Raw genomic sequence first — 22,999 nt, forward strand, 5'->3', positions numbered from 1 at the left:
GTAGCTTACGGAGTACTAGCTGTTTCCATCTATTCACAACCATTACTTGAAGTCTACATATTGTCCCTCACAATCAGCATCTTGGTGATCACTGCTTGTAGTCTAGGAGTGCTCAAAATCCTGCTGAGACCAAGTCCTGGTGAAATACAGAAAGAAGGGATGCACCACCAGAAAAAGAGGGCATTTGCAATCATCACTGGCATTCTAGTTTGCATATCTGTTCCATATGGCCTAGATTTATCCCTGTTAATTATGAAGAAAAAATTGACAGATTATACTTTTTGCCTGCTACTGGGCATCACTTTATGGATAATGCGACCTAGCAGTGTAATACAGTCCATTCTCTATCTGTCCAAGAAAAAGAAATTGCCATTCACTAGAAATGGTTAATCATAAAAAATGTAGGGACCTGTATGTTTAATACAAATGTGGACCTTTGCAAAGTTTCCTCAAATAGGGCTTTGTATTGTGTTAGTTTTGTTGATTTGCTTGCAATAAGTAAACAGTTTGAATGTGTTATTATATGGCAATATATATATATATATATATATATATATATATATATATATATATATATATATGAATGATGAAGAACATCAGTGTTGTGTAACTGAAATGTGTGCTTTCTTATATTGCTCATGTAGTAAATTGTAAACATATTTAATAATAAAGAGTTAGGGAAAGGTGGATATGAGTACTTTACTGTATGAGTATTATTAATTTGATGATAGTTTTGTTTCTACAAACATACACTATTACAGAGCACAACAGAGAATATTTGACTTGTAGCATATTACTACATCCATACAAAAATAAAAAACAAGACTTAGGGAGATTATTAAAATTATTAAAACTAAAACTATTAAAACTTTTTTATTAAATTGTTACTAAACAAATTAAGATGTAAGTTCAAGACCTATATATTATTTTAATATTAACTAAAGAGAAAAGTGTTTCACCTAAGGCAATGGTGCAGTGGAAACAGGATTATCACTCCCTTGTTTTTCAGAATTTGTGGTCAGATATAAATAAATTTGTAATTCCTAATTAAGTCAAAGAACTCACTTTAAAATAATAAACAGATACTATCCATGTAACAATTTTATTAATACATTTAAAGAAGGGTTTTCCTTGAGTTTTTGTAAAGAAGTAACAGAAACAATTGTACACTTATTCTTCAGTTGTAATTATACCAAATTATTTTGGTCCCAAGTTTCTATGTTTCTTTTTGACTTGTTTTACAAGTGTGTCACTATAACTGATGTAATGGTCTTCTTTATGGATTGTGATACTGGTTTATTGGAAATGGATAATATAATTAAACTTCTTATTCTATTAGGGAAATATCATAATAATATAATTGTTTTCTATATTTTATATTGTTTTTTTTTTTTGCTTTTTTTGCACTTTGTCTATCTTGTAAATTTGTATATTATTATTTTATTCTCTTTATTATGTGTCTTGTCTTTCTCGCTGTTACTCTATTGCACTGTGGAGCTTCTGTCACTAAAACAAATTCCTAGTTTAAACAACATACCTGGCAATAAAGCTCTTTCTGATTCTGATATACATAAAGCAAAATGTATATCGACTGTAGCAAATGGTAGACTATTTTCCACTGATTTGAAGATTTTTTTTATGACTCTCTAACATCAATACAGAGCAATCGAAAAGCTGTTAAGACATCTAAACTGTTGAAAAGGATACATGATAATGTAATAGAAACATGATTGATTTGTGATATAAGATACAGAATTTTAATTTAATTGTTTTATATATTCAAATGACTTTGTATTCCCCTACTGTTGTTTCAATAAATAAATAAATAAATAAAAGAATTGGAGGCGAGCGCTCGTGATTTGGGGTGGGCTTTGTGACGTCACCGTCAACGTCACAGACGCATGTTTGCGGAAGTGATCAGAGGACGAAGGTTGTGCAGGCGTGATGGAGGTATGTAACGGTGTCTCCTGCACGAATATTTCAACAAACAGTTACATTTTAATTGCGCAGAGCACATATATTAAATTTTTGTCTCTGTCATGATTGTGAAACAGTGTGTAACGTAACTGTTGAGTAGTGACTGACTGACAGGAGACATGCGAAGGTTTGAAAGTATTATTTTTATACGATTGGTGCAGGTGCGAAGGAAATTATTGAACTCGGTTGATAAGTGTGTGGACGAGGCTCTGGAGGGTCTCGTGAGGAGTAACGGGGATCTGGTGCTGCTGCGGGGGCACAGAGTTGTGCTGCGGTCAGATCTGGAGAGCATTAAGGGAAAGGTAGCGCTCCTGTCCGGAGGAGGATCTGGCCATGAACCCGCACATGCAGGTAATGCATGATACACCGATATAAAGTTGGTTTGACATTGGACGTTTGACATTCGTCAGAGATTCAACTTCGAAAATACTTCAATAGATCAATAACGATTCAGTATAAGAACAAAAAACAAGTTGTGTTCGAATTGTTTGAAAAAGTAGAAGAGGACACACAATGTAGTTTATGTGTTTAATCTGCTTTGCTGTATGAGAAACCTATTCATTTTGTAATGTAAAATAGCAGATAGGGACCGTCTACAAAGTACAAAACGAAGAGGGAATACGCTCAATTTTTCCATCCATATACTTTACTCTTGGGAAAAAGTCGATCAAACTGTGTACACAAAACTTTGAAACATACACACACTCAGTCTCACCTGGTAAAAGACTGTAAATGTTACATATTGGAAATAATAAAAGTAGTGGTAATAGCAATGTTATTAAGAAAAAGAAGTTTTACATTTTGAGGAAAAACCATAATATTCAATCCCAAATTCAAATAGTGTGATCTATTACTATGTCCTAAAAGAACTGCTTTCAGTTGGTTTTACTATCATAAGTGATGCAAAAGCAATGCTATTGAGATTCAGATGTGATAATACATTTGTATAAAATACATATAGACTAATTTTTCAAATATAGATGTTGTGTGTTGTTGCTGGATCCTAGAAGAACATTTTAAGGTTGGTTTCATCCAGGAAACAATAGCATAACATGTGTTATTGAAAGCAACAATTGAGAAAAATCCCGCAAAGCCTCCTAAAGACTGAGCGTTATTACTGCCCCCTAGAGGAACATGAGGCAATTGTTCTAACTGAGTTTGACATTCAAAATGTAAATAAATTCATTTAAATTCATACAGTGTTCAATCTCAACTTCACAGGGTGTGTCCTGTTACTGGATCCAAGAAGAACATTTTGGTTTTGGTTTTATCCACGGAACTGCAGCAGAAAGCATGTTATTGAAAATAAAGATAATACATAAATGAATTAAAAATAAATACAATGCTCTGTTTCAACTTCAAAGGGCGTGTCTAGTCTCTGGTTCCTAGAAGAATAATTTGATGTTGGTTTTACTGTCAAAAGTGATGCTGAAGGCATGCTATTGAAACACAATAATTGCGAAAAATCTCACAAAGCCTCCTAAAGACTGAGCGGTATTACTGCCCCCTAGAGGAGCATGATGAAGTTGCTCTGACTGAGTTTGATATTCAAACGATTAATAAATTTATTTCAAGATCATACAGTGTTCAATCTCTGCTTCACAGGGTGTGTCCTGTTACCTGGACCTAAAAGAACATTTCCATGCAGGTTTTTCTCTCATTTGTAAATCAGGGTAAATGCTATTGAATTAAATTCAAATCTGATAATAAATTCATTTAAAATACATACAGTTTTCTATGTCAGCTTCAAATGTTGTGTGTTGTTGCTGGCTCCTAGAAGAACATTTTTATGTTGCTTTTAGTCACAGAACTGTAGCACAAGGCGAGCTATTGATATTCAAAGAAAGACATGAGCTCAGTGAAAATAAATAAAGTGTTCTAACTCGCATTCAAATGCTGTGTGTCGTTATTGGTTCCTAGAAGAACATTTTAAGGTTGGTTTCATCCAGGAAACAATAGCATAACATGTGTTATTGAAAGCAACAATTGAGAAAAATCTCGCAAAGCCTCCTAAAGACTGAGCGTTATTACTGCCCCCTAGAGGAACATGAGGCAATTGTTCTAACTGAGTTTGACATTCAAAATTTAAATAAATTCATTTAAATTCATACAGTGTTCAATCTCAACTTCACAGGGTGTGTCCTGTTACCTGGACCTAAAAGAACATTTCCATGCAGGTTTTTCTCTCATTTGTAAATCAGGGTAAATGCTATTGAATTAAATTCAAATCTTATAATAAATTCACTTAAAATACATACAGTTTTCTATGTCAACTTCAAATGTTGTGTGTTGTTGCTGGCTCCTAGAAGAACATTTTAAGGGTGGTTTCATTCACAGAACTGTAGCACAAGGCGAGCTATTGATATTCAAAGAAAGACATAAGCTCAATGAAAATAAATAAAGTGTTCTAACTCAACTTTTAATGCTGTGTGTCGTTATTGGTTTCTAGAAGAACATTTTAAGGTTGGTTTCATCCAGGAAACAATAGCATAACATGTGTTATTGAAAGCAACAATTGAGAAAAATCCCGCAAAGCCTCCTAAAGACTGAGCGTTATTACTGCCCCCTAGAGGAACATGAGGCAATTGTTCTAACTGAGTTTGACATTCAAAATTTAAATAAATTCATTTAAGTTCATACAGTGTTTAATCTCTGCTTCCCAGGGTGTGTCCTGTTACCTGGACCTAAAAGAACATTTTGGTTTTGGTTTTATCCACGGAACTGCAGCAGAAAGCATGTTATTGAAAATAAAGATAATACATAAATGAATTAAAAATAAATACAATGCTCTGTTTCAACTTCAAAGGGTGTGTCTAGTCTCTGGTTCCTAGAAGAATAATTTGATGTTGGTTTTACTGTCAAAAGTGATGCTGAAGGCATGCTATTGAAACACAATAATTGCGAAAAATCTCACAAAGCCTCCTAAAGACTGAGCGGTATTACTGCCCCCTAGAGGAGCATGATGAAGTTGCTCTGACTGAGTTTGATATTCAAACGATTAATAAATTTATTTCAAGATCATACAGTGTTCAATCTCTGCTTCACAGGTTGTGTCTTGTTACTTAGACCCATAACAACATTTCTAATCATATATTTATGTCATTTGTAATTCAGGTTAAATACTATTGAATTAAATTCAAGCCTGTTTAATTCATTTTAACTAAAATTAACAAAGCTTATTAGCGATTTAAAACACGTTTTAATCCAACAAAGCAAACATGCTTTACAAATAATTTAAATCAATATTTACATGGTATAACAGTAGTAAAAATATATCTCTTACAACTCACATCTATGCCCTGTGACAGAGCAATAACCAGGTGGTCACCCATACCGCAACCGGTGAAAGAGCTGTTTACCTCATCCCAAGCGTAGGTTTAGTTTTGTTGGTGTAACTTAATGCTTTCTAAATGTTAAATAACACTTTTACTTCAGTACAATAAATTAATTTTAGATGTAACCACATAAGATGTAAACACATTATTTTTTTGCTGTGTGAGTTATGTGTGTTTGTGTGTGAACATTGCATGTGGGGAAATATGCGATTATTTAATTGGATAATAACATTGTTTTTTTAAAAAACAAATAAACAAAAAAGTTTTCTGCTATAATTCTGTGACTAAAACCTTTTCTTTTTCTTTTTCTTCTTTTTTTTTTTTTTTTGAGCCAGCAACAACACACACCCTTTGGAATTTAGATGGAAAACTGTATTTTAAATTAATTTCTCAACAGGCTTGAATTTAATTCAATACCATTTATCCTGAATTACAAATGACATAAATATATGAATGAAAATGTTATTTTAGGTCCAAGTAACGAGACACAACATGTGAAGCAGAGATTGAACACTGTATGAATTTAAATGAATTTATTTAAATTTTGAATGTCAAACTCAGTTAGAACAATTGCCTCATGTTCCTCTAGGGGGCAGTAATAACGCTCAGTCTTTAGGAGGCTTTGCGGGATTTTTCTCAATTGTTGCTTTCAATAACACATGTTATGCTATTGTTTCCTGGATGAAACCAACCTTAAAATGTTCTTCTAGAAACCAATAACGACACACAGCATTAAAAGTTGAGTTAGAACACTTTATTTATTTTCATTGAGCTTATGTCTTTCTTTGAATATCAATAGCTCGCCTTGTGCTACAGTTCTGTGACTAAAAGCAACATAAAAATGTTCTTCTAGGAGCCAGCAACAACACACAACATTTGAAGTTGACATAGAAAACTGTATGTATTTTAAATGAATTTATTATCAGATTTGAATTTAATTCAATAGCATTTACCCTGATTTACAAATGAGAGAAAAACCTGCATGGAAATGTTCTTTTAGGTCCAGGTAAAAGGACACACCCTGTGAAGCAGAGATTGAACACTGTATGAATTTACATTAATTTATTTAAATTTTGAATGTCAAACTCATTCAGAACAACTTCATCATGCTCCTCTAGGGGGCAGTAATACCGCTCAGTCTTTAGGAGGCTTTGCGAGATTTTTCATCTTTCATCTTTGGATCAGTTGGGACTCGAACCACAGGAACCTTCTTGTTGTGAGGAGACAGTGTTTTCCACTGAGACACTTGTTCTGCCCTTAGACACATTCATAAAATTCATATACTTATAGAATAATTACTTAAAAATTATACTATATATATTTAAACTATATATATTTCAGACTTTTTTCATGTTTGTATATAAAATAAAATAAAAAACATTTACAGGTACAAAACTCTGTTTGGATAGATGCTCAAATGTACAACATACACAGTGAAATCCTCAGTGAACACTGATCTGTGTTTATATAAGTCCAATCTACACAATGTTAAAAGAAACACTGAAACAATGTTGAAGTTTATGAGATAATTAACTGATCAAATAACTGATGATTCAGCATTTGATAAAATCAACTGCAAGTAAAAGACGCTGAACCTCTCAAAATCTGATTAAACTCCACAAACAGCATTACCAGCTTCACTTATTAGTAACCAGACTGACTTTATTACTGTCACACGTATACAGAAATTATTGAGAATTAACAGATTTATTTGTTGGTGTTTGTTTCATTTGAAGTCACCATCGTGGTGGAGAGTGTTTGCTTTAGTTGGGATCTTGGTCCTTGTACTTCATCTGTTAACTTTTCATTGGCTGCTGTAGCTGTGGGACACATTTGTCACAATGTCTTGTGACAATACACATTTGTTTTGGCGAAGAAAGTCCAGATAAAGCCAAATCAACTTCTTGTTGATAACAAAATCATCACAGAGTAAAAATCTACTTTTCGGTTTTTAATTTTCTGTTTATATTTGGCATTTACGTCCACCAACCTTGTGAAACTGCATTATTGCACCAATAGCATTAAATTATCAGTTATCCTGAAGCTAGATAAAAAGCATGTGCACAAGACATTTGAGCGGGAGTAATCATGTCGTCACACACAGACATCAAGATTTTGCATGTGATTCACAACAATGGTGACAATCATTTTTTAGTTTTGATTGTCACCATTATTGTGAATCATATCCAAAATAATGATGTCTATGTGTGTGACTTCATAATATACTCAATCAAATCTTGTGCATGCTTTTTACCCACCTTCAGATCAGTTTAATTAAAAACATACCATTAGATGCTCATTTTACCATTTTTCTATAACAAGGAGTTGATAACAATTTATCCTGCTTCATCTAGGCTTTTTTTTTTTTTGCCACAACAAATGTGTTTTACAAACACAGTTATAACAGCCAAATAAAAGCTAACAGAAGAAGAATGAGGACCAAGATCCCAACTAGCAACACTCTCCACCTTGATGGTGACTTCAAATGAAACAAACATCAACATCTAAACTTCTGTTAATTCTCAATAATAACCTCTGTAGATGTGTGACAGAAATAAAGTCAGTCTGGTTAGTAATAAGTAAAGATGGTAATGCTGTTTGTTTAATCCTCCTCTGCTTGATTTTAGCAAATGTTCAATCATCTATTATTTGATCACTTAAAGGGATAGTTCACCCAAAAATGAAAATTCTATCATCATTTACTCACCCTCAAGTTGTTCAAAATCTGTATAATTTTCTTTGTTCTGTTGAACACCAAGGAAGATATTTTGAAGAAAGTTTGTTACCAGGCCACTTTGGGGCACCATTGACTTCCATAGTAGGAAAAAAACTACTATGGAAGTCAATGGTGCCCCAAAACTGTTCAGTTTAACACATTCTTCAAAATATCTTCTTTTGTGTTCAGCAGAACAAAGAAAATTATACAGATTTTGAACAACTTGAGGGTGAGTAAATTATAGAATTTTCATTTTTGGGTAAACTATCCCTTTAATTATCTCATTAACTTCTTCAAAAACATTGTCTCAGTGTTTCATTTAACATTGTTTGGATAGATGCTGAAATGTACAACATTCACAGTAAAATCCTCAGTGAACACTGATCTGTGTTTATATCTACACAGAGTTTTGTTCCTGTAAATGTTTTTAATTTTATTTTATTTTACATATAAACATGAAAAATAGTATGATATATGTATGTTTGTATGTATGTCTATGCATAAGGGAAGCACAAGCGGCTCAGTGGAAAACACTGTCTCCTCACAACAAGAAGGTTCCTCTATCGAATCCCAGCTGAGCTAGAAAGTCTTTCTTCAGATCTGGTTTCTCTCGAATTTATATTTTCAAATCCGTTAAAGGATTATTAGGCTGCATAAATTAGGTCAGCCCGAACCGGGAACACTTCACCAGATGTACTCGTTACATCAGAAGAAGAATGGCATCTACGCTAATATTAGTCTTTCTGTTTATCCCGAGGCTTATCGTAGTCAGCCGGATTCAGGCCATATCCAGGTGAGATTGAGGACCTGCACATTGACACGACCACAACGCACCCCTGAAGTATCAGCAGAGATCGAGTCAACTAGATCATCCATTGTGAAGGCCTCATCGACACGACAGCCAGTAGCACAGTTCCTCCACAACCGTCCATACCGGCGTGATGAATACGATCCTCAACTGGATGGAACTGAAATAAATACTTTGAATGTTGCGATCATATCCGACTTATGATAGCAACCCGAGTCGTAACAAAGGACTGTTCGCCAGAGGAGAACTGGCCCCCCGACTAAGCCTGGTTTCTCCCAAGGTTTTTTTTCTCCATTTTAACACCTGATGTCACCTGTTGGAGTTTGGGTTCCTTGCCTCTGTCGCCTTTGGCTTGCTTAGTTGGGGACACTTGACATTTGATATTCAACAGTGCTTTGATCTGCCTGCTTTAACACCATTATTTAAGAGCTGCTGTATATTCAAAATTATATACCAGTTATCAATGTAAAGCTGCTTTGACACAATCTGCATTGTAAAAAGGGATATATAAATAAAGGTGACTTGACTTGATAATCCAAAGATGTGTGAATTACAGATGCCAAGTTGTCTAAAGGTGTGAACATGTGTTTTACTGTCTATGCTCATTTTTTAACCTTGTACAGAGTTTCAACGAACGTCTATATTGGACGTTCAGAAGACGTCATAAAAACTTTTATTCTGGCTCCTCAGTGGATATCTATTCAATGTACGACTTTTGTGAAGAGACGTCTTCTGGACATAACTTTGCTTAGTGGGAATTATGAAAAGATTGTATTGGTAGCACTAATAACATAACCAATTACATATTTTGTGTACAGTATACAAGCGCACCGCCATCTTTATAAAATTGTCTTTGAAATTACATTTTGCGGTAGATCTACATTTCAATGGCATCACTGTCAAAGAATATTTACTTTACAAGAATATTTAATATAACGAGCGAGCGCAGCGCTGAAAAGGGGCGGAGCTACATAAGGTCTTTGAAATTGTTTATTCTGTGAGTGAGCGTTGTGTGTGTTCACTAAATTGCTTTTAAGTGAAAAAAAAAAAAAAAAATAAGATCGTTTTTTCTTCCACATGTACTTTGTAGACGGTCCCTATCTGGCCTAAGCGCTAGCGCATCACTGCTAGAGATAAAATATGTTGCTACACATTAAAGAGGATTAAAACTCACAAACTGCGATGTGTGCTTAGTTCTATGTTATAATACCTTTCAAATAAGGCACTTTTTCTACATTTATAATTATTCACAAAGAATCTATTGAAAATTTTCGTGACCGAATATCTATCGAATATCTAATATCCAACGTCAAACCAACTTTATATCGGTGCATGATACACGGATGATACATCTGCCCCTCCACTAGTCTGGCTTGCTCTTTTGTCTCTCTTTTTTTTTAAATTTTATTTATTTATTTTTATTGAATATTAACAAGAACAGAGTTAGCATTTATAGACCTTATGCGCCAGAGAAACAAGAGCGTCGCCATATTTATAATGTTTTTGAACTTCTGCTTTTGCTGTAGCTCCTATATATTTCTATGACATCGCTGTCAAAGAATAATTAGCTGGTGAAGTGAAGATTTACTTGTTGTAGAGTTAATGAAAGTTTCATGAGCATTGTAATGTTTAAAGCATACATCTTAAAGGGTTAGTTCACCCAAAAATTAAAAAAAAACTCTAATTTATTGCTCACCCTCATGCCGTTCCACACCCGTAAGACCTTCGTTCATTTTCTGAACACAAATTAAGATATTTTTGATGAACTCCGATAGCTCAGTGAGGCCTGCATCCCCAGCAAAAACACTCCCCTTTTCAATGCCCAAGAAAGCTACTAAAAACATATTTAAAACAGTTCGTGTGACTACAGTGGTTCAACCTTAATGTTATGAAACTAGAATACTTTATGTGCTCCAAAAATAAAAAAAAGAACGACTTTATCCCACAATATCTAGTGATGGGTGATTTCAAAACACTGCTTCATGAAGCTTTACGAATCTTTTGTTTCAAATCAGTGGTTCGGAGCACCAGAATCACATAATTTCAGTAAACGAGGCTTCATTACGTCAGTTTCAAGTTTTGAAACTTCTATAGTTCACGTGATTCTGGCGGTTTGATACGCGCTCTGAACCACCGATTCAAAACAAATGATTCGTAAAGCTTCGAAGCTTCATGAAGCAGTGTTATGAAATTGCTATCACTAGATATTGTTGAATAAAGTCGCTTTTGATGCACAGAAAATATTCTCGTCGCTTTATAATATTAAGGTTGAACCACTGTAGTCACATGAACTGTTTTAAATATGTTTTTAGTAGCTTTCTGGGCATTGAACAAGGGAGTTTTATCGCTGGCGATGCAGGCCTCACTGAGCCATCGGATTTTATCAAAAATATCTTAATTTGTGTTCCAAAGATGAACGAAGGTGTTATGGGTGTGGAGCGACATGAGGGTGCGTAATTACTTTAACAAATGTCAGTAGAACGGGAAGATTTTCAAATGATCAGTTCATTCATAAATACGTAAGATCACTGTAGAAATACAAACCGGAAGACAAAAACAACGAGCGCAACGCTAAAAAGGGGCGGAGCTACGTAAGATCTATCCACCTTATTCCTGAGTAGCCTACTGCGTTTCGAATTATGGGTTGCACTTCCGGTTTGGGGAACTTCCATTTAAAAAGACTGAAACAAATAATTTCATATAATAAGGTTACCCTAAAAAAAAAAAAAAAAAAATTTTCAGACATCGTGAGAATAACGTAACACTTGGTATTTTAACGTAACAAGAATATCTATGGCAAGAGCTCTTTTCATTCGCTGCTTTCTATCCTCATGATTATTTTCTTTTGTCTCTTTGCATTCTGCTGTAATAGTATGAAAAAGGACAATATATACTGCACATCTGTGGTCTGTACTCCTGATATAATTTACGATATATCCCATTAATAATTCACTGGAATGCACAAAGAATCTCTTGTTTTTCTCCTCGAAGCCTCTTGTCTCTTTCCAGGTTTGTTTTCACAGGTAAATACAATTTATTATCTGTAAAAATGATGGAAATCACTTTGCAATAGTATCACGCAATGCTGAAAATTTTTTATTAAAGAACATAAATTACATAATACAGATATATATCACTATAGTTATATTTAACCCGTTCATTATTGCTGTGAAAATAATCACACTTTTTCATGGCCTGTTGAAAGTACCTTGTTGATGCTTTTACACTTTTAAATGTCCTTTTAATGTTCGTTGGTTGAAGAGTAGAATAATGTCATCTCATTGTACCCAGTTTAAAAAAAAAAAAAAAAAACGTATTATTGTGTTCATAGAGTGAGCTTTTCACTGACTGTTTACAGCTAAATGGAAGTTACACCCATAATTCGCGCAAAGCATCATGGGGCGTAGGAATAAGGTGGATACTCCTCCACAAAATACCATAAATACTGTAGTTACTACAGTGCTATTGTCATAACTGTATTTAAAAGGAAAAAACTTGATTTAGCTCTGTAAATTACATCCCAAACGTTTGAACGATAATGTACTATTATGCATGTGGCAGATGCTTTTAGCAAACGTGACTCGCATATGAACAGTGTAACAGTTCTTGGATTCCCTGGGAATCGAACCTAGGACCTTGGTGTTGCTAGTACCATGCTGTACTTGAGCTTCAGAACTGTTTCATATTTGACAAGTCTCACTCTCATTCAGGTTACATTGGCATGGGGATGCTGTCTGGAGCTGTGGCGGGAGCCGTATTTGCGTCCCCTCCTCCAGGCAGTGTGCTGGCTGCCATTCTGACTCTGTGGAAGGGAGGCGCTTCAGGAGTCCTGCTCATCGTGAAGAACTACACGGGTGACCGTCTAAACTTTGGCATAGCTGTTGAACAGGCCAGATCACAGGGCGTCCAGGTGGACATGGTGATTGTCGCCGATGACTGCGCCTTCGCTCAGCCCAGCAAGGCCGGCAGGAGAGGCATTTGTGGAACTGTGTTCATTCATAAGGTACTATAATAAGCTTGACATGGCTATATTAATCAGTTGCATTATCAATCAAATCATAATAATAAAAAAATAAAAAATAAATTTGTTTTTTAGCTAGCTGGAGCTCTGGCAGAGAAAGGCTGTCCTTTGGATGAAATTGTTGCATGGGTGAACAAAGCAACAAAAAATATTGGTGAGAAAGACCAGCATAGTACCATTTGGATTGATATAGCGCCTTAAAGCTACAATATGCAGTAAAATATCCAGAAACCTTTAAAATCTCATTCATGAACATGATTTCCACCGATTCTTTTCCACTGACTGTGAGGTGAAGACAACATCTCCCAAGATTACACACTCTAACTCTGCCTTTGTTTTGAATAGGCGACCTCTAACAGCGAAAAATGTACATATTGTAGCTTTAAATGATGCAGTTCTACATAAAACTTTCCAATGTGAAAGTCCAGCCATTTTCCTATGTAAAAATGGTAACACTTTACAAAAATGTTTCATTAGTTAACATGAACTTAGAATGAACAATACTTCTACAGCATTTATTGCTCTTAGTTAATGTTAATTTCAGCATTTACTAATACATTATTAAAATCAAATGTATTTGTTAACATGCACTTAACGCTTTAACTCACAGTTAATGCATTGTGAACTCACGTGAACAAACAATAAACAGCTGGATTAATTAATTAACTAATGTTTAAAATGAGACCTAACTGTAAAGTGTTACAAAAAAAATATATATTTTTATGGTGTTTTGACAGGCACAATGGGTGTTAGTCTGTCTCCATGCAGTGTGCCCGGATGCCTTCCAACTTTCCAGCTTCCACCAGGAGAGATGGAGCTGGGACTGGGTAGGAGAGATTTATAACAAAAAGAGTAAAGATAAAAATTTTTTAATGAATTAGCAGTAAGTGTGTGTGTGTGTGTGTGTAATAAATAAATATATATATATAAAATAAAAAAAAAAATACAATTAAATAAATAAAATTTTATATAATATATATATATATATAATATATATATATATTTTTTTAATTTATTTATATAATTTTATAATAAATAAATTTAGGCTATATTTTATTTATTTAACAGAATTACAGTAAAACAGTAATATTATTAGAATTTAAAAGAACTATTCTCTATATGAATATATTGTAAAATATAATTTATTTCTGTGATGGAAAAGGTGAATTTTCAGCATCATATTGGTGCTCAAGAAATGTTTCTGATTATTATCAATGTTAAAAACATTGTTGTGCTGCTTAATTTTGTTGCTTAATGTGAATAGAAAGTTCAAAAGCATTTATTTATTCATTTATTTAAACAGCATTTATTTTAAATTAGAAGTCTTTTATACAATTATAAATGTCTTTACTGTCACCTTTGATTAATTTCATGTGTCAGATTCTTGCAAAAAATCTTACTGATTCCAAATGTTTGAACAATAGTGTGTTAATATATATTATATTTATATATTTAAATTATATACTGTACATTTATTTGTCTAGGGATCCATGGAGAACCCGGTATTAAGAGATCAAAAGTGAGTCTTTTCAACAATAAAGAGCCGATCATCCAATCCAACAATAAAAAGCAATGTATGGTCCTTTGAGATTGATGGTTTTGAGTGTTTTTAGGTGGCCTCAGCTGATGAAGTTGTGAAAACTTTAATAAGTCACATGACTGATTCCTCGAGCAAATCACATCTGTCACTGAAGTCAGGTATGATGTGTAACAGGGTTGAATCTGAAGGTGTCTGTTTACATGAATGTGTATTCAACAATGTATTTCTCTAACAGGAGAGAAGGTGGTGCTGTGCGTGAATAATCTTGGTGGTCTCTCATGTTTGGAAATGGCTGTAATTTCCAAAGCAGCTGTACATTGCCTAGGTGAGACTCAAGTAGCACAACACTATTTAACATTCAGCTTACATCTTTTTTTCTGTTAACTTTTTTAACTGTTTCAACTTTCTAATCTTATTATATGCAAATATTTGTAGTTCATTATACTGTTAAGAAATTAATGTCTTCAACTGGTGTTGACTGTTTCTGATTCGATTCGCTGCTTTTCAGAGGAGCGTGGTGTGCTGGTTGTCAGGGTGATGTCGGGATCATTCATGACATCACTGGAGATGGCGGGAATGTCTCTTTCTTTAATGAAGGTTGATGAAGAGATGCTCAGACTGTTTGGTGAGTTCACTTTAAATCCAATTTTACAAGCATACTTACCTATATATAAAGTGCAGTGTATGTGAAGCGTCACTGATCGGTCTTCCTCAGATGCTAAAACCACAGCCCCAGCCTGGCCAAACCTCAGCACGACCTCTGTGAGTGGGAGGAACCTGTTCATGGAACCTGCAGAAAAACTCGCCGCAGCTTCAGATAAATATAATGACGGTAAATTTAAAATTTAAATTAGCTGTTTTCTATTTTAATATATTTTAAAATGTAATTTATTCCTGTGATGACAAAGATGAAGCAGGATTCTTTGATGACTAGAAAATTCAAAAGAACAGCATTGAAAAATATTTTGTAACATTATAAATGTCTATGTCTATTACTGTCACTTTTGATCAATTTAATGTATATATGTTGAAAGTATTAAATCTTACTTGAATGGTATTGTATATTTACTGAAATACTGCTTCATAGGCTCGCTTTCCTCCGTCATTCGCCTGGTTTTGGAGTCAGTGTGCAAAATCCTCCTGCAGCGCCAAGAGGAACTCAATGCTTTGGACCGCGCAGCAGGGGATGGAGATTGTGGGAGCACACATGCTCTTGCAGCTAATGGTAAAACATTTTCAACATTCAAACAATGCACATATTATTTAAACCAACATATTACTTAATTTTATGTTCATAAATAATGCTGTTGAAATGCAATTTTCTTTCACAATGTCGTCTACTTCAGCCATTCAGGAGTGGCTCCAGACCAGTAGAATCCCTGGCAACCTTGGCCAGCTTCTTGCAGATCTGGCTCTGTTGGTCCAGGATAGGATGGGAGGATCCTCAGGGGCGGTATGTGCATTTACATCAGGTTCAGACACTTGAAGCTCTAAACCAATGCTTGAGCTGATAAATTAGTGTAAAGACCCATTCACACCAAGAACGATAACTATATTAGTGTCCACACCTGCAGACAATATCACACCATTTATTCTAAGCACTCGCTGCGGTTAAGTCATCTGTCGCTTTAAATGCTCAAGCTCTTAAAGTGGGGTGGATTCTGATTGGCTGATTGTTTAGTCTGCACCAAAGAAGAAAATGAAACATTTAGTCCTGGTTCACTTACTATTCACACTTCACGTCAACAACAACAAAAAATAACAGCCTTTATGATGTGTATTTTGTGTGGAAACTTACTAAGAATCCAATGCTGTGAGATGGGCTTAATGCACTCGTTGTATGCATGGACATATGGTATTTTTACCAGTGAGAATTTGTGAAGAGCTTATAAAATGTTAAAGGTGCCATCTAACGTTTTTTTACAAAATGTAATATAAGTCTAAGGTGTCCCCTGAATGTGTCTGAAGTTTCAGCTCAAAATACCCCATAGATTTTTTTTAATTAATTTTTTTAACTGCCTATTTTGGGGCATCATTAAATATGCTCCAATTCAGGCTGCGGCCCCTTTAAATCTCGTGCTCCCCGCCCACGGAGCTCACGCTTGCCTTAAACAGTGCCTAAACAAAGTTCACACAGCTAATATAACACTCAAATAGATCTTTAGGCCATCCTTAAAAATATTCTTGTTTGCCGTAACCCGACCGACCCTGTCAATTTAGGACCGACTCAAATTTTTATTTTTTTTTGCTTTAAGTCCGACCGACTTGCCGGTTGTAAATTTGCGTTAAGAGCGACCAATTTTTTATTTTTTTTTTACTCTTCAAACAACTAATACAAAAGCAATAAAATAATATTAATTATATTTTAGTAAGTATTGTAAATATATAATTAGCCTAGGCCTACATACAAACGAAGGCTACGTTCGTTCTTTGAAATAAAAACCGTCATCTATGTTTACATTATTAGTTAACGGATGTCACACTATGGCCGGTGCGTTCGCTTCGTCTCAACCCGTTGAGAGACGAGACGTGCTGACAGATAAAATAATTACATGATTGTGATAGCCTACGTATATTTCTCTGATTTCTTTAAGCCGTCATATTTACCATGTTTACTATGGTAATAGCCCGCATAGTCTTGGTGATCAGAATCCACATCTGATCACAAACATAAGTTATTTAAAACACTTGCTGCTGTCTGAAAGTGAGTTTTGAGCTAAAATGATTTTAAAAGTCTTTAATGCTGGTGTTAGCTGGTAACCTACATGTAATCATCGGCGCCTCCGTCTCCCTCCTCAAGACCGAGCTGGCCCGCTTTGGACCAAGTTATTCGGCGGGCCGAAAAACCCGGGCCGTTGGCCCCAAGGAAGCCCCGATGAGGCACGATCAAGCCCCGGAAGTGACAGTGGAAACACGGCTGCGCCCGAAGGCACGGGTTGAAAGACCCAGTCAGTGACGTCACGATATGCTAATTTGTTTAAATTCATACCTACGTATTCCCCATCACCAAAATTGTATTTTTTTTTTACATTGAAACTTGAAAAAAAAAATATAGACCGACCTACCGACCCTTTTTTTTTTTTTTTTTTTTACTGTTACTGCAAACCAAAATATTTTTAAGGATGGCCTTACAAAGTGTTCGTCATGCATGCGTCCGATTATGTGAATATTGTATACTGTTATATTGTTTACATTGATTCTAAATGAATTTGAGGCTGTGCTCCTTGGCTAACGGCTAATGCTACACTGTTGGAGAGATTTATAAAGAATGAAGTTGTGTTTATGAATTATACAGACTGCAAGTGTTTAAAAATGAAAATAGCGACAGCTCTTGTCTCCGTGAATACAGTAAGAAACAATGGTAACTTTAACCACATTTAACAGTACATTAGCAACATGCTAACGAAATATTTAGAAAGACAATTTACAAATATCACTAAAAATATCATGATATCATGGATCATGTCAGTTATTATCGCTCCATCTAATGCCTTTCATAATGTTGGGAACATGGGTTGGCATATGCAAATATCGGGGGCGTACACCCCGACTGTTACGTAACAGTCGGTGTTATGTTGAGATTCGCCTGTTCCTCTGAGGTCATTTAAACCAATGAGATTTATATAAGAAGGAGGAAACAATGGAGTTTGAGACTCACTGTATGTCATTTCCATGTACTGAACTCTTGTTATTTAACTATGCCAAGATTAATTCAATTTTTCATTCGAGGGCAGCTTTAAAAGAAGTAAAAGCAGCGGAAAGAATTCTTCCGTTGCACATAAACGGAGATCTGCTGCAAGGAGATGTTTCTGATACCTGTACCAAACTGTAACAGGCAGTGTAGCTCCTATGATAAGGAGAACCAAGTGTGCTTGAGCATTCTGTTCTTTTAGGGTCACATCTTGTGACATTACGTCCTGTTTTTGGTTTGTTTAGATGTGTTTGTCTTTGTTGGATTCATATTCCAGTCAACCACATCAGAGTTCGCTTGGAAGTGGACCGAGACCCACCTTTTATCGATCCACTTGTTTGGTGTTCACCAGGGTTTCGAATAGCAGCATTTAAACTTTTTCAGATGAACCGCACTAGCAGAGCAATTGCACCAGAGTTTGTTTTAATCAAACCAGACATGCCAAGTGTGAACACACCCTAACAAAATGAAAACAAAATGATTATGAATTTCTCATGAAATAATCAATTGATCTGTTATCTTTTTCTCCCCAGTTATATTGCTTGTTTTTGTCCGCGGCTGCCCCTCATCTCAAACAAAACTGTGATGGTGCTGCTTGGGCCAAGGCATTGCATGCTGGGACAGAGGCCATGAAGAGGTCAGTGTGAAACCATTATTAGATGAACACATTCTGAATTGTTTTTCTTTATACTTTAATATATTCAGTATAGTTGCCAAGTTTACAGTTTGGCACAGTGTATAAAGTATAAAGATGTGTGTCATTTTATCGCAAATTTATTCCTTTTCTGACAGATATGGAGGTGCTGAACCAGGAGATCGGACCATGGTATGATTGAGAGAGAAATTAAGAGTCAAATTCTAGTTGTAGTCATTGTTGTACAAAGAAATGGTAATCTCTGTTCTTTAATTAGTAAATAGTAAACGCAGATTAGCTAATATATGCATGAATTACACTAGCGTTCAAAAGTTTGGGGGGAAAAAGTCTTATGCTCATCAAGGCTGCATTTATTTGACCAAAATTAAAAACAGTAAAATTATGAAATATTATTGCAATTTAAAATAACTGTTTTCTGTTTTAATACATTTTAAAATGTAATTTATTCCTGTGATACAAAGCTGAATTTTCAGCACCATTACTCTAGTCTTCAGTCACATGATCGTTCAGAAATCATTCTAATATGCTGATTTGCTACTCAAGAAACATTTCATATTATTATCAATGTTGAAATCAGTTGTGCTACTCAATATTTTTGTGGAAGCTGTGATATTTATTTGAAATATGAATTATTTTGTAAAATTATAAATGTCTTTACTGTCACTTTTGACCAATTTAATGCATCCTCGCTGAATAAAAGTATTAATTTCTTTAATAAAAAAAATAAATAAATAAAATAAACTTACCTTTGAACATTAGTGTAGTTCCCTGTTTACCTGAATAGTTAATTGTATGTACATGAACAGTATTTTGGATAAATATGTATATTGACAAACCATGGTGTTTATATCCATGTATATCAAAGATTGATCTGCTTGAGCAGTGTTTTTGAAATAATTAACCTGTAAATCTTACCCTTGGACCTTCATTAAATCATTGATAAAACTGACCTTATGTGTTATCTTTTAGCTTGATGCCCTATGCCCTGCTGTGGAGGAGTTGATGAAACTTTCCACAGCACCTCCTGATGGTCACATGGCTATACTACAAGCAGCAGTGAAGGTATGGACTGTCACTTTAGCAATTTTTTTCTTTTGCAGTTTTCTCAAAATTTCTTGCATCTATAATATTAGCCTCATGCCTTTCTGTTACAGAAAGCAGATTTAGGAGCGGAATCTACCCGCAGTCTCACTGCAAGGGCTGGACGTGCCAGTTACGTTGCATCTGAACATCAGACCCAGCCTGACCCCGGTGCCGTGGCAGTAGCCGCCATTCTGAAGGCCATATTCCATTCTTTGAAGGAAGAGAGTTAAAGAAGCTTACTAAATTACCCTATTATGCTATTTTAAAGGTTCCTAATTTTGTTTTGGAGGTCTCCTACAATAGATTTACATGCATCCAAGGTAAAAAACAAAACAACAACAACTTTAATTGTCTTATAATATACATTGCACATGACCTAATTTCTCAAAGAGGATTCTCTCTCTCTAAACCCCTCCTTTCTGAGAGCCTACTCTTCTGATTGGTCAGATGGTCCAGTCTGTTGTGATTGGTCTACGGCTTACAGAGTGGGTGTCAGAAACTAAACGCCAATTACCATATCTAAATTTCAGCTGCGGAGGCTTCCTCAGCACTTGATAAACAGTGATACGAATGATGGCGTCGTTTTTTCCATATAAATTCCAGCGTGAGTCCTCATCCTTTTGAAGTGCAGCAAAGTAGATTCACAGAACCGAAAACAATGGCTGCGTCCAAAAACTGAAAAATGCTGCCTTCCGAGGACACATACTCAAGGTAAGAAGGCATCAAGGCACGTCCGAATCCAATGTTAGCTTCACTTCCTCTCTCATGAGATACCTTCCTCAGATCGATTTTTGAAGGAAGCATAGATGTATCCTTAGCTGCCTTTGATATCCCACAATCCTGTGCTTTCCATTCTGTGACAGTTGAGCTAGAAAAATAAAGATGGCGTCCGAAGGTTGCGTTTGCTGCTCAGTTTGTGTATAAATGTACGATTTTGATCAACATATTTCAATTTTGATATCATTTCTATCGAGAAATTACTACTGTAGTAATTAAATATTTGTTTAGTTCTCACCAAATCACGCTATATTGATGTAGATCATTAAACTGTTACACTGCCTCAGAAGTCTGTCCGAAATCATTTTCGTGAGGAACCTTCATGCACAAACGATGCCATACAAGTCATTCTCTTATAAGATGGTGAGGCAGCAAGACAGCTACCTAGGTTTTCGGACGCAGCCAATGTCTTCTCGACATGACGACAGCATGAACCAAACTTTTCCAGGCCTCTACAGTAAAGTATTTGAGGGTCAAAAGTAGACATTCGCTGGCAGCCAATGAAGACCATATGCTGGCATTACATTTTTACGTAGATTTGTAACAGGATGTGAGACTGTAATTGCTGATGATGCATTTGTGCTGTTCAGAATCGATTTTAGGAGACAATTTTATTTGTCGTGCACTTTGTTCTTTAAAACTTTGCAGACCTTTAACCTTCACAAACAGCTGTAGTACACACTGCATGAAAGGTAATATTCAAAAAAGCATAATAGGGGCACTTTAAGGAACAGTAAAGCAAAAGGTTATAAACAAAACACAAGAGTTTGCTAGCAATGATTTTTGCAGATCTTTAAGATGCTGTTTGATTTGTAAAAACCTTAAAATACTTTATGTATATATACTGGCTCAATCATTTGTGTGGGTTTGGTCCAAGAAACCTGTTTAAAACGAGTCATAATTTGTGTATTGCAATTTGGTGCCGTTAACTACAGCCTTAACTCTTCAGCTTTAATGAAAATATTGAATAAATAATTCATCAATACACTGCCAATAACAAAACAATAAAAGTGACTAAGACCAAACATTGTTAAAATGAGAGGGCTTTGAAGTTGAATTGTTCTTGTTTACAGTTTTCAGTATTGTAAAATGAATAAATGTAACTAATAAAAACTGCTATATTTTAATCTGTGATGACATCATTTTGAATAATCAGATGTAAAAGGAATAGTTCACTCAAAAAAATAAATAAATTCTGTCACCATTTACTCACCCTCATTTCATTCCAAATCAGTATAAATCAGTATAACTCTCTCTCTGTGGAATATAAAATAATACAGACATTTCTCCAAAAATATAAATATTTTTTTTTTTTTGAGTGAACTAACCCTTTAATACGATGACAATGCATTTATTGTAATGTTTTCCCCCTGCATGTTAAGTATTATGTGCTCACAATACCCACACACCCACCCACGCGTTCATACACGTCTACACAGAGAATTTGACAATCCAGTTTTGTGCCTTGAGTGATGATGATGTGTAGTAAGTGTGATGATCTATTTACATTAAACAGAGTGTGAAATCAGACAATAACACTGCAATGCTGATAATGATTAAATGACTGAATTATCTTTACATACAAAGGTAAGCCTGACATCCGGGTCAGAGTCCATGTTAGGTGAAGGAGGAATAGCAAAGAATAATGTTTTTAAATATACACTTTAATATTTGAGCTGGACGTCTTCTTTCGTTTCTGTCTGACTTTTTCCGTTCTTTCTTTACCTTCTAGTCTTGTACCCACAGTTTCCTGACTTCCTGTATCTTCAAGCACACAGTCAAAAGTGCACAGTAGGTATGTGAAGAGCAGGACCGTAATGTTGCTGGCTTTCTACCCAAGCTGAATGACATACGCGTCATTTTGAACTGCCGTCACCAGGTAGGTGCGTTTTAAACATTGTACCTTACAGTTTATAAGAGATTGAAACCCTCACGATTATATGTTATAAGCATTTTTTTGTGTGTGTTTTAGTTGTATGTGTGAGAGTATGTGACCTTTTATTTTCAATACCTCACTCAGTTTGCTCCATTTCTCATAGAATCATGACATTATTTTACAATGTACATCTTATGTAAATAATGAGACCGGGGTGTGTTTACCCTTGGTTTCTGCAAACTCTTATAGAAACGAAAAGGAAAGAAGAAAGGACAACCACATACTAGCTTTCATTTAATGATAAATCAGGTAATTTTCTAGATTGAGGTCGTTTTACAAGGCAAGCAACTATGCCACATTGTTTACCACAAGTGTAACTGCCTTCAGCTACTGAGATCAAAGTAAAACTGAACCATTTTAGCAGGAAATGAAAGTCTTAGAAAAGAACTAGAATTTTGCCTGAACTACATAGAAACACATTATCTGCCATTTTCTGTGCACATGACCAGGAGAATGCTTA

General features: G+C 35.1%; 1 protein-coding gene across 1 annotated transcript; it reads left to right on the top strand.

The window, feature by feature from the left end:
* The first annotated feature begins 1,898 nt into the window (after positions 1–1,898).
* Positions 1,899–22,788, top strand: tkfc (triokinase/FMN cyclase). The gene is made up of 18 exons (XM_067401706.1): positions 1,899–1,950; positions 2,139–2,328; positions 12,547–12,839; positions 12,933–13,011; positions 13,595–13,684; positions 14,342–14,376; positions 14,471–14,555; positions 14,633–14,722; positions 14,906–15,022; positions 15,113–15,229; positions 15,485–15,622; positions 15,744–15,850; positions 18,622–18,725; positions 18,881–18,914; positions 19,713–19,805; positions 19,898–22,190; positions 22,336–22,482; positions 22,729–22,788. The coding sequence occupies exons 1-16, from the start codon at positions 1,945–1,947 to the stop codon at positions 20,054–20,056; spliced, it is 1,737 nt and encodes a 578-aa protein (XP_067257807.1). The 5' UTR covers positions 1,899–1,944; the 3' UTR covers positions 20,057–22,190; positions 22,336–22,482; positions 22,729–22,788.
* Positions 22,789–22,999: the final 211 nt, after the last annotated feature.

This window comes from Chanodichthys erythropterus, chromosome 11 (genome assembly GCF_024489055.1).
Source record: "Chanodichthys erythropterus isolate Z2021 chromosome 11, ASM2448905v1, whole genome shotgun sequence".
NCBI lineage: Eukaryota > Metazoa > Chordata > Actinopteri > Cypriniformes > Xenocyprididae > Chanodichthys > Chanodichthys erythropterus.